Raw genomic sequence first — 11,585 nt, 5'->3', positions numbered from 1 at the left:
GGGGGATGGGGAAGACCTCAACTGGACGTTCGAGAGGAAGCGCTCCTAGAAGCCCCTCGGTCTGTCAGTCTGTCTGAGTCTGCCCAGGGGACCTGAGGTCAGGAGGAAGCAAGCTTGGAGTGTGAGGAGGGTGGGACTGCGTGTGGCCCGGCATAGACCCGCCCTACACTGTCCCCACCCCAAGCTCTCTTAATGAAATCAAGCTGGCCCTCCAGCCCGGCGGGGAGGAGGAAGGAGGAGGGCCTGGAGGCTGAGGCGGGCAGGCACCAGCCAGAGCAGCTGGCGGCAGACAGCAGACTGTCGGGCTCTAGTGGGCCAGGCTCGTCTACCTGGCAGGCCTTCCTTCCCCGGGAGCCGGTAAGTCCCAGCCTGCAGCCCTGGAAGTTTGAGATGGTTTGGAGTTTGGAGTTGGAGACTCTTGGAGAACTTTGCCGGGATCCCTGAATGTGGGTAGTACAATACGAGTGTGTGTTTGAGGCTGTGAGTACCCTGTGGTAAAATGTGTGTGCATGGGTGCTGGGGTCCCCAGAACTGTGCATGTATGTGGTGGGAATGTCGGGGTGTCATTTCCAAGGCTACTGTGCTTCTGGTGGGAACTTGTCTCATGTGCGGCTGCAGGCTGTGCCTGGGATGTCCGATACCACCCATTAGCGTATGTGTGTGTACGTGCAAGAGCTGGAGGCTGTGGGAGCTTGCTGGCGTGTCTTGGAGCTGTGCTGTGGGCTCAGACTGCTGCTGCCGACGCTGCCGCCGACGCTGCTGCTGGTAGTACGAGTGTGTAAACTTGTGTGTGGGCTCCGAGACCTGAGCCTTCTTCCAGGCTGCTTTTCAAGGGGTCCCTGTCCTTGGCAGCTCCAGGGAAATGGGCTTGGATATAATGCTTCTTCCAGAACCCCCTCCCCCAAGTCTAATTGAAGCCAGGTTTCCATGGCCTACCTCTCCATCCCTGGCCCCCAGTTTCTGGGTGGGGGTGGAACAGAGGCTCTGGCTAGGCAGTCAGTCTCAGGTCCTGGGGTACCCAGTCCTTAGGGGTACATTTCCTCATCTGCCTATTCTAACCATCTCGATTTCAAGCAGCAGCTCCTGAGAGAGAGGGTCCTGGAGTGTCGGCTGCGTCCCCTTGCTGACACGTATGTGCCAGGCACTTCTGTGGCCGGTCCCCATTGCATAGATGTGGAAGGAAGCTGGAGCTCAGGGAGCGGACACGTCCAGTCCCAGACGCAGCTGCTCGGAGCCACCTCTCCAAAGGGCTCTGCTGGGCTGGAAACAGGTTTACCGGCCTGAGATCCTGAGTCCTGTTTAGGATGGATCCAGGAGACCAAGTAGGCCCTGCCCTCCCAGAAGGCAGCTAAGGGGGCCTGACAGGTCTAGCAGTCATTTCAGGCCTCTTCAGATCAGCTCTTCCACTCCACAGGGAGGAAACTGAGGCCCAGAGAGTTCAGAGGAACTGCTCAGGGTCACCTAGCCATCTCCTGCAAGATTTGGCTAGCTCCGTGCAGGGCTGAGTCCCCACACTTGGCTGCCTTTCTTAGGAGAGCCTGGAGGGACTGAGGAAGGTGAGGGGCTCTGGGAGTTAGGGTCTTGCTCTTTTGAGGCAGGAGCAGTTTCTGCTGCTCCCTCTGGATCCCTTTGGCTGGTCTGGGGTGCCAACGGGAGGCCAGTGTTCTCTTGTCTGGGGCATTGCTGTCTGCATGTGTGTGTCCATGCATACATGTATGCATGTGTGCTCTGCTCTTCTGTTGGGGCTATTGAGGGCCAGAGCAAGTGAGGACCGTCTTGGGTCTGCTGAGAGGAAAATGCTGGCTTATCCTGCCTGGCGCATTCCGTTCCTGAATTCCAGCTTTTCTGTGGGATCAAGCCTGTCCGTCAGTTCTAGAATGTTTTCTCGCAATCCCAGCAGCTCTCTGAGTCTCGGCCTGGAGTCGCCCCACTGCTGCCCATTTGAAGATGGGGAAAGTAAGGCCCTGAGGAGACAGCTGGCAGATTTAGACATAATGGCGGCAAGGTTGATGAAGCTGGCCCAGTGACTTTCCAGCTGATGTATCTGGGGTCAGTCAGTATGCCTGGGGACTTGTGCGGTGTTCAGGCACTGTAGTCATGGTGGCCTGTCCCTCTGGAGCAACAGTCCTCACTTGCCACAACCGTATTATTAGACAGCGTCTTAATATGTAGCCCAAGACGTTTTTAAATTTGCTATCCTGCCTCCCAGGTACTGACCCAGTGTTGGGGTCAGTGGCAAAGCCCTTGCCCAGCTGCAAAGGGCCCGGGCTCAGTCCCCAGCACCACCCCAGAAAGGGGAAGGTGTAGAAAGGGGAGCAGGTCAGTAAAATGCTTGTCAAAAAAAATAAGTTGAAGCCCAACGCCCAGATAAAAAGGTAGGCATAGCCATGTGCACCCCAAATCTCAGCCTTGGAAAGGCGGGGACAGGGGCCAGCCTAGCCAACTTGGTGACTCTAGTTCTCAGAGAGAGACCTCCTGGGCATAATGCTGCAGATTGTTGTCTGGCTTCCACATGCGTGCACATGCAATCACATACATGCACACCCTAACAGAATAACACATTCCCGACAGAGGACTCAAAACCTAGCCCGGTCACGTATCATCTATATGTCCTAGGACATGTCACCATCTACTCTGAACCTGAAGGTGTCTGCTGTAGGCCTGGACCTCGGAAGAGGGCTGATAGAAATCATCCTCCATGGAGGCCTCAGCCGTACTGTTCGTGAGCCCTGGGGCTCAGCAGCAGAAGACTTGCTTAGCACATATGAAGCCCTGGTGCAGCAGAAAAAGAAAAAAATAAGTATAACAAATCCCTCGGTAATTTAATCATTTAAAAATTTATTACATTTCTATATGTCTTCGGGGCCTGTGCAGGCCATGGTGTACGAGTGGAGGTCAGAGAACAAGGTGTGGGAGACGTTCTCTCCGTCTATCCTGTGGGCCCTGGCGATCAACTCAGGGCATCAGGCTTGGCAGCAAGTTCCCTTCCTGCTGAGCCGTCTTGCTGGCCCATTTAGCCTCTTTTTACCATCTGAAATGAACTTTGGTCTTTTGCGGTTTGAGCCAATTTGACCAGATGCTTGGTGCAGTCGCCCCTGCTGCAGACCCAACCAAGACAGAAAGCATTTTGCGAATAAAACTATAAGAGTTTAACAATAAAAGTGACCAGCGTAACTATCCCCACAGCCTTGTGGTGCTGTCAGCCACCCAGAGTTGACTGGAAAGACGGGAGGCCGAGAGATGCTCCATCAATGACTTGATCTGGGCTCCTTTGGGTGGGGGCGGGGCACCCTGATGCCAGTTTCCTGTGATAGCGAGGGCTCAGTGCACATAGCTGGAAGACTTCAGGCCACTGGGACAGTCACTAAATGCCCAGCCTCCTGAGTCCCTGCCACACAGGAGGCAGGTAATGCCACCTGTCTCACCAGGCAGGAGCTCGGCCATGGTGCAGCTCAGGAACTTGCTGTAGGGTCTGTTGCCTGCCTCTGACTCCCCATCTCAGTCCTCCAAGGGAGACCCCTGGGACAGCGCCCTGAAACTTTCTCTGTATTAGACTCCTAGCCCTAGCCAGCCAGGGGACCAGAGCGCTCCGCTGGGCTAGCAACGGTCTGAACTCCAGCTTCTATTCTCCTGACTGGGAGAGTTAGTGTAAACTTGGGCAATGAGGAATTTATTAATTAGCCTGGCTGTCTGGGCCAGATGGGGCCTGGGGGGGTTTTCATGCCAGGAGCAGCCTTCCAGGGTGGGAGGGGAGCATCTGGTTCCCATTTAGTGGTGGCTGTGGGGAGGGGCCGCGGCACTAGAGAGGGGTTGCAGTGCTAGCTAGCTCTGTCTCCCCAGGAACTGTGGTTCCCCTGGAACCTCTTGCGTTTTTTGGAGGCTCACAGAGGAGTCTAGGCCTCTGAGGATTGGGGGCTGGGGTCACAAATGCCCTGACCCCCTTCCTGGCAGCCAGGCTTCCTACATGTGTGAGGGTACACATGTATGTGATGTGTGTGTGCGGGCCTGGTAGCTTCAAAGCCTAGAATCTTCTGGAAAAGGAAGTGAGTTGATTGAAAAAGCCTATGCCAGAGCTACCAAGGTCCCAGGGTAATGGTGTCCTGGGGACACTTCCTGTGCAGAGGTGTCCCTCAGACATCTGATTCCCACCCTACCCCCATCTGCCAGAGTCCTCAGGGCATTGCTTCCTTTATGCCTGCCAGCTCTCCCTGGATAAGTCACTTGATCCCCTGAGCCTGTTTCCAACTGGGAATGGGTACAATCATAGCCCCTTCTCCCACTGGGTAGCTCTCAGGCTTCCATGACAAATTTCTTTTCTTTCTTGCTTGCTTTTTTTTTTTTCCCCCCAAGACACGGTTTCTCTATACAACATTCGTGGCTGTCCTGGAATTCACTCTGTAGACCAGACTGGCCTTGAACTCACAGAGATCCACCTGCCTCTGCCTCCCAAGTACTGGGACTGAAGGCGTGCACCACCACTGCCTGGCCCTGATAAATCTCTCTTTGGGCTAGGAGATGGCCCAGGTGGTGACTCTGGAAGACCTGGGTCGTGTCTCTAGCACCCGTGTCAAAAGCCAGCATGGTGGCACATGCCTGTGATACCGCAGTAGGGAGGGGGACACAGGAGGATTCTTGGAGCCTGCCTGTCCTAACTCATGAGCACTAGGTCCCAGCAAGAGGCCCCGCCTGGCAAATGGAGTGGAGGGTGCTGAGGGGAATGACACCTGAGGTCATCCTCTGGCTTTGCACACATCTTCAATTGATGTCCCATGTCCAGTAAACCATGAGAGCATAAGTAGATATGTGAATCCAGCTACATGGGTGCAGGAGCATCTATCGGGCACTTAGTGTATACGCGGGTGCAAGACACTGAGGACTCCAAGGTGAGCAAGACGCAGTTTCTGTCCTCAGGAGCACCAGAAGGAAGTGGGGCAGGTGGCCTTCCGTGTACAACAGCCTGGGAGTGTGTTCACGTTGACACGGTGAGGGGTTCAGCTAAGTGACTGCTGGACCGTGTTCTGGGCTCTGTTGTCCTCAGGAACTACTCCTGAGACCCGAGACCCTGGAGGCACAGAAGACTCGGCCTGATTTCGCTCTTACTGCTTCCCCGCAGGTTCTGATGTCAACATGGACTCCAGCCTCCTCTTGTCTCTTCTGCTGCTTCTGAGGCCTGTGCCTGTAGAGGCCTACTCTGTGTCCCTCCCAGCCACCTTCCTGGAGGATGTGGGGGGCAGTGGGGAAGCTGAGGGCTCCTCAGCCTCTTCCCCCAGCCTGCCGCCACCCCAGACTCCAACCTTCAGCCCCACGTCTGGGAGACCCCAGCCCACAGCTCTGGAGGGCCCGGCGCCCCCCACTAACCTCCTGGATGGGATCATGGACTTCTTCCGCCAGTACGTGATGCTCATTGCGGTGGTGGGCTCTCTGGCCTTCCTGCTCATGTTCATCGTCTGCGCCGCGCTCATCACCCGCCAGAAGCACAAGGCCACAGCCTACTACCCATCCTCCTTCCCGGAGAAGAAGTATGTGAACCAGAGTGACCGGGCTGGGGGCCCCCCTGCCTTCAGCGAGGTCCCTGACAGGGCACCTGACAGCCGGCAGGAAGAGGCCATGGGCTCCTCCCAGCAGCTCCAGGCTGACATTCTGGCCGCTACCCAGAACCTCCGGTCTCCAGCCAGAGTGGTGCCAGGCAGTGGGGAAGGAACAAAGCCGGTGAAGGCTGAGGTGCCGAGCAGCCAGGAGGAGGTCCAGGAAGCCCCAGTATGTGGGGCCACCACAGAGAAGCTGGGGGTCTCAGAAGAGTCAGGCTCAGCAGAGGTTATAGGGGCTCCTAAAGCCAGTGAGGGCCAAGCGGGACAGGAAGGGTCTTTCTCTGTAGCAGAGGAATCCCGGAGACCAGACGGACCCTCTGAAAGTTCCTGTGCTTGCGGCAGCGTCTCCCCCAGTGTCTAACCGGCCCCAGAAGTGCTGAGTCTGGCTGTCGGGTCCTCCAGGATCCCCCCCTTGGTCAAGAAAGGCCTTTGCTTTGACTGCTTCTTTGCTGCCAATCCTGACCCTGAATGGGCAGAGCTGATGACCTCTGGTGCACCCGAGGACACACCTTGCCAAGTTCCAGAGCCTTTAATGCCTCTTGCCATCCTGGGGGCTTCACCCTAAAGCACCACTTCTCTGCGAGAGGAATGACAGACACACCCCAGATGGAGCTGCAACAAGGCTGTCCCCACAAGCAGCCATGCAGCAGAAGAGTAAAAAGCCAGAGGCCCCGGGTGAGGCAGCAAACACTGCCGGTTCCATCTCGGCTGTGAAGACAAGCAGGGCTGCCGGATTTGAACGATGTCAAGTGGATGGGCTTGTCATGGTCCTCAGCTGCCTTCACGCCCCACAGGAAAAACAAGGTACAGCCTGTGTCCAGTTGCGCCAGGAACTGCAGAGAGTGGCCTTCTCGTCTCCCCATCCCCAGAATGCCGGTGTCACTCTGCCTCTGCTTAGTGGACTTGATTAGTTATGAAGCTCCTTGCAGGGGCTCCCTGCCTCATCACAGAGTTCCCCTAGGCACTCCGTGGATATACAAACTCAAAGTCACGTGAGTTGAGGCTCCGCTGTGCCCTCTCCGAGCTGATGCACCTACTCTAAGGGTTCCTGTTGGTCTGGCTTCGCTTCTCTTTCCCCCATGCATTAGTATTAGGGCTGTGACAGATGGCTGCAAAGCCCAGCCTCACAGCACCCACTCTGGGAAATACCGTTCTCGGTTTCCCCTAGGGCACTCCATTGGATGATTTGGTTCATAGTTGGAATGTGAGATGCAGGGAGTCCGGTTCTCTCAAGTGTCAAGCAACCCCGATTTGAGAGTGGGCACCTCATCTTGCTGTCGATGCTGGGATGAGGGGATGAGCAGAGCTCTCCTCTGCCAGGGCCCTGAAGCAACCTGGGGCCAAGGGACGTTTGGGACAACTGTTCTGGCTTCTGACACCCAGCCCAGAGTAGGGGCTTGGCCCACCCTTTGCTCACAGTGGTCTGGCAGCCTGAGCCCACACCGTTCTTCAGTCTTTGACAGTGTGGAGATTTTGTCCTATTGGGGGCCTTGGGGAGTTCCCTGCACCTCCAATCAGGGACTCCTCAGCTCTTCAGGTGTGGAGATATTAACACATAATAAACCTTGATCTGGCTCAAGTCTCTGGACTATCCATGGCTGCAGTCAGGGGTGTTCATTGGTTGTGGGAAGCATCAGGGGAGGGCATCAACCAGGTCCGAGAGCTGAGGATGGGGGTGGCAAAGAGAAAAATGGGTGCCCGCAGGTGTCAGGGCCCACGTGCCTGAGGATCCCTGGGGGTAGTGTGTCAAACACACGACACACTGCTGCCTGGCTCTGCGGCTGCTGGGGCCACACCACAGCCACTTCCTCTTTGCACTGTGGCACAGGGCAGCGGTGAGGGCACAGCTGCCCATTCTCCGAGGTGGGGTGAGTGTTAATGGGGCCTCAGGGACAATGACACCCACCCAGCCTTCAACACCCCCCCCACACTTCTAGCTTCTTTATTCCCTTTGATGGTGAGTTTCTGTGTTGGTAAGCTCCTATTTGGGCCCAGAAACTGCTCTCTGGAATCCAGATGTGGCAGGATTTGGGAACATGTGCCAGGTACCCACAAGGGTGGTGGCAGGGAGGCTGTCTCCTATAGCCCTGATTCTTCAAGGATCCCACATCCAGTCTGAAAGGCCCATGCTTAGGCTTCTGGAAACACAATGGCCTCTGTTGTGCGGTTGGGAAGGACCCTCCTCTCAGCCCAGCCCAGCCCAGCTTCCTCCGTGAACACCAGCAGAGTTGCCTCTGTTCACTTAAACACCTCCCATTCTAGTGTGCTGTGTGGCTCTGTTGCTCTTGGTGCCGGGCTCTCCTTGCTGCTGAGTTCTGACTGTGGCTGGAAGTACAGAAGCTGCCTGGGGTCATGCCAAGACAACACTGGAAACAATTCTCGGTGCAGCAGCCTCTCACTAATTCCAGGAGAACTCTCCAAAGAATATGGGCACATGGCCTTAATGGTGGTATTCTCTGATCCTGGAGGGGGAGGGATGAAGGAGGCGGCCCGAGAGCCTCCAGTGCTATTCCTCGTGTCATGACTCTCTCCCACCCTCCCATACTGCACGCCATGCTAACTCCACCTCAGCCTTCAGCTCCTGGCCTAGACCCTATCCGGGTCCTTCCACACCTGCGGGGCTCAGCCACGGCAGTAGCCCCTGATGAACACAGGCATCGGCCCACTCTGAGCACCTTGAAGTGAGCGCTGGTATAACTTCCACAACCCAAAGAAGGAAACTCAGCTAGTGGCCCAGATTACACAGCCAGGGGTTCAGCTCTCAGTGGAGAGATCCTGAGTGTTCTGTGAGGGATGGTGGAGGGAGGGAGGAGTGACGAATGGATGGGTAGGTGAGTGAATTTCTCCACACCTGCAGGGATCTACCCAGCAGGGCTGTTTTGTGAATATAGCCAGGAATCCATAGAGGGAGATCTTGAGTTGTAGACTGGAACCACATGTATAGAACCGGACTTGAAGGTCAAGGGAGACAGCCACAGTGTCCCCCAGGGGAACCAAGGTCTGAACAGGCCATCCTTTTATAACTTGTCCATCTGTCTGCAGCCAGGCCTGCTCCACTGTGTGTGCATGTGTGTGTATGCAGTCGTGTGTGTGTGTGCTTGTGAGTGTGTGCGTGCATGCACGCATGCTGTGTGTGTGCAGATGAGTGTGCGTATGTGTGTATGCATGTGTGTATGTGCATGTGTGCGTGTGCATGTGTGTCTGTGCATGCGGTCATGTGTGTGAGTGTGTGCTTGTGAGTGGGTGCGTGCATGCGCACATGTTTGTGTATGTGCAGGTGAGTGATATGTGTGTGCGTGTGTGTGCATGTGTATGTGTGTGTGTGTGTGTGTGTGTTGCTGGTGTCCCATGCTGGGGGAGGGGTTGACGAGCCACAGAAAGAAGCCGGCACCTCTCTTTCCTCACCCTGGGGGTAAGGCCCAGGGACAGGACTGGGTCACACTCAGGTGAGAACAGAGGTAAGCAGAAAGTGGCCCTCTGCAAAACTTTTTTATCCCAGTCATAGTGGTTTAATGCCAGCTCCATTGTCAGTCATGTGACCTCACCTCTCTGGGTATCTGTTGCTGTGTGAAGATGGGATGAAAAGGGCATCTTACGAGTGTTATTGGAAAGATGGGCTAGGGCCTGTGAGAGAGCTCAGTGGGCAGGAGAGCTTGCTGCTAAACCTGGTGAGCTGGGTTCGTCCTGAGACCCTCATGGTGGAAGAAGAGGACTGACTCCTACATACAGGCTGTCCTCTGACCTCCACACATGCGCACCACGGTCTATTCAAACATACATGCACAGAGAGACACAGGCAGAACTGACTCCTACATACAGGCTGCCCTCTGACCTCCACACATGCGCACCACGGTCTATTCAAACATACATGCACAGAGAGACACAAACAGACACAAAAGTGGAGGGGAATAAGTTGGGATAAAAGGGTTCAGTAGGAGCAGAAGGGATGAGAGGAGGTGGTGGGGTGTGGAGGGGTGAGGGGGTGAGGATGGTAGAAGCGTACTATGTACAAGTATGAAATTGTCTAAAGTGATAAACTACTAAAAGCTCACATTTCCGTATCTGCCTAGTCCAAATGTCCATGTGGCTCTAGTGATGCCGATGTGCCGGCAGCGTGCTTCTTGAACTTTCCTTACTGCGCCTTCTTCCAGTGCAAAAAGTAATGTGCTGTAATTGCTCCACGGCACTGCAAAACCCATCCCTAGGGTCTGAATGAAAAAGGAAAATGGAGACTTAGAGAGATAAAGTCCAAGATCATGTGGCCACATGGAGCTTTGAACACGGGATGGCGGTGAGGATGTAGGCCAGACATGACTTCAGGGAGCCTCTAGTTTAGTGGGGATCAGAATTGTGGCTGGTCCTCACTGTTGCCCACAGGACTTGGAGTCACCTGAGAGACACACCTGTGGGCCCCTCTGTGAGGGTTTCCAGAGAAGTTTAACCGAGTAAGACCCACCCCGAAGACAGCACATCCTGTGCTCGGGTGGAGTGAGAAGGGCAGCTGAGAGCTGGCATTCATCTCTCCACTTCCTGACAGAGTGGTGTGAGCTGCCTCAGCGTCACCACAGAGCCGTCCAGGCGATGAGTGACTGCATCCTTCAGACCATGAGCCAGGTTAAAGCCTTCCTTAAGGTGTGTTTGCTGGGCATTCTGTCACAGTGAACCGACCACAGGAGCCAGGGGGCTGCAGCGACGGGACAGTGGTGAGAGCGCTCTCGGGACTGGGTTTGTCTCCCAGCACCACCTGGGGGCTCACATCCATCTGCAACTCTTGTTCCAGGAGATTCAGTGTTCTCTTCTGGTCTACAAGGGCTCCTGCGTGCATGGGTGCACACATAATCTCAGCCACACACACGCACAAAATGTGTAAATAAATACCTATTTTCTTTCTTTTTTGTAATTTTTTTTGGCAGTGTTGAATTATGTAGTGTTGACTGCCCTAGAATTCAATATGTAGTCTAGGCTAGCCTCAGACTCACAGAGATTTACAAGTCCTTGACTCCCAAATGCTGGGGTTAAAGGTTTGTGCCATCATATCTGACTAATAAATACGTTTTAAAAAGAATCACCTGAACTGGTTGGTGGTGGTGCACGCCTTTAATCCCAGCAGAGGCAGGTGGATCTCTGAGAGTTTGAGGCCAGCCTGGTCTACAAGAGCAAGGTCCAGCACAGACTTAATAGCTACAGTGAAACCCTGTGGGGAGGGCAAAAAAACAAAACAAACAAACAAACAAAAATCACCTGGGGTTGGAGAGATGGCTCAGAGGTTAAAAGCACAGGCTGCTCTTCCAGAGGTCCTGAGTTCACTTTCCAGCACCCACATGATGGCTCACAACCGTCTGTAATAAGATCTGGTGCCCTTTTCTGTCATGCAGGCAGAATACTGTATACATAATAAATAAATTTTTTTTTTAAAGAATCACCTTGGGTCCCTCTGTGGCTGTTTTGGGGTTGATCGGGTTGGAAACCCTGGCCTAAAGCAGCACTGTGTTTTCTCTCATGTATGTGGGTATTTTGTCTATATGCATGTGTGTACACTGTGTATGTGACTGGTGTGGGCAGAGGCTGGAAGAGGGTGTCGGAGCCTTTAGAACTGGAGTTATAGTTTATGTATATAAAATATATATAATATGAATATATATTTATATTTTATGCTATGTGGAATTGAACCAAGATCCTCTGGAAAAACAACCAGTGTTGCCAGGTAGTGGTGGCACGTGCATCTAATCCCAGCACTTGGGAGGCAGAGGCGTGCAGATCTCTGTGAGTTCAAGGCCAGCCTGCTCCAGGACAGGCTTCAAAGCTATAGAGAAACCCTGTCTCAAAAAAACAAACCAAACCACACCAAAACAAAACAGAAACAAAAACAAAAAAACTGCAGTGCTCTCAGCTGCTGAGCCGCCTCCAGCCCCTGTTCTTTCTGGTCTATTTGGCCACATGAGGCCCAGCTGGGAGCCAGGCCGACCTCGCTCTTCTGCCCTGGAGAAAGGGTGAGCC

At 54.4% G+C, this 11,585-nt stretch overlaps 1 protein-coding gene across 3 annotated transcripts; it reads left to right on the top strand.

Moving 5' to 3' along the window:
- The first annotated feature begins 200 nt into the window (after positions 1 to 200).
- Positions 201 to 7,167, top strand: Tmem119 (transmembrane protein 119). Of its 3 annotated transcripts, none has more exons than XM_087903711.1 (2): positions 201 to 357; positions 5,114 to 7,167. In XM_087903711.1, exon 2 carries the CDS (start codon positions 5,128 to 5,130, stop codon positions 5,947 to 5,949), a length of 822 nt encoding a protein of 273 aa, XP_087759837.1. In that variant the 5' UTR covers positions 201 to 357; positions 5,114 to 5,127; the 3' UTR covers positions 5,950 to 7,167. The 3 variants fall into 3 exon arrangements, with proteins under 3 accessions (XP_087759837.1, XP_087759838.1, XP_087759839.1); XM_087903712.1 differs by having other exon boundaries at positions 210 to 446; XM_087903713.1 differs by lacking the exon at positions 201 to 357 and adding an exon at positions 2,670 to 2,817.
- The last annotated feature ends 4,418 nt before the right edge of the window (positions 7,168 to 11,585 follow it).

The sequence above is a fragment of the Myodes glareolus genome, chromosome 2 (genome assembly GCF_982192425.1).
Source record: "Myodes glareolus chromosome 2, mMyoGla1.1, whole genome shotgun sequence".
Lineage (NCBI taxonomy): Eukaryota > Metazoa > Chordata > Mammalia > Rodentia > Cricetidae > Myodes > Myodes glareolus.
The sequence above is the reverse complement of the archived record's forward strand: the minus strand, read 5'-3'. Positions and strand labels throughout refer to the sequence as shown.

Bases quoted from the DNA above. Each gene is read 5' to 3' on its own strand.
- Tmem119 (XM_087903711.1), top strand. From the start codon at position 5,128: ATGGACTCCAGCCTCCTCTTGTCTCTTCTGCTGCTTCTGAGGCCTGTG.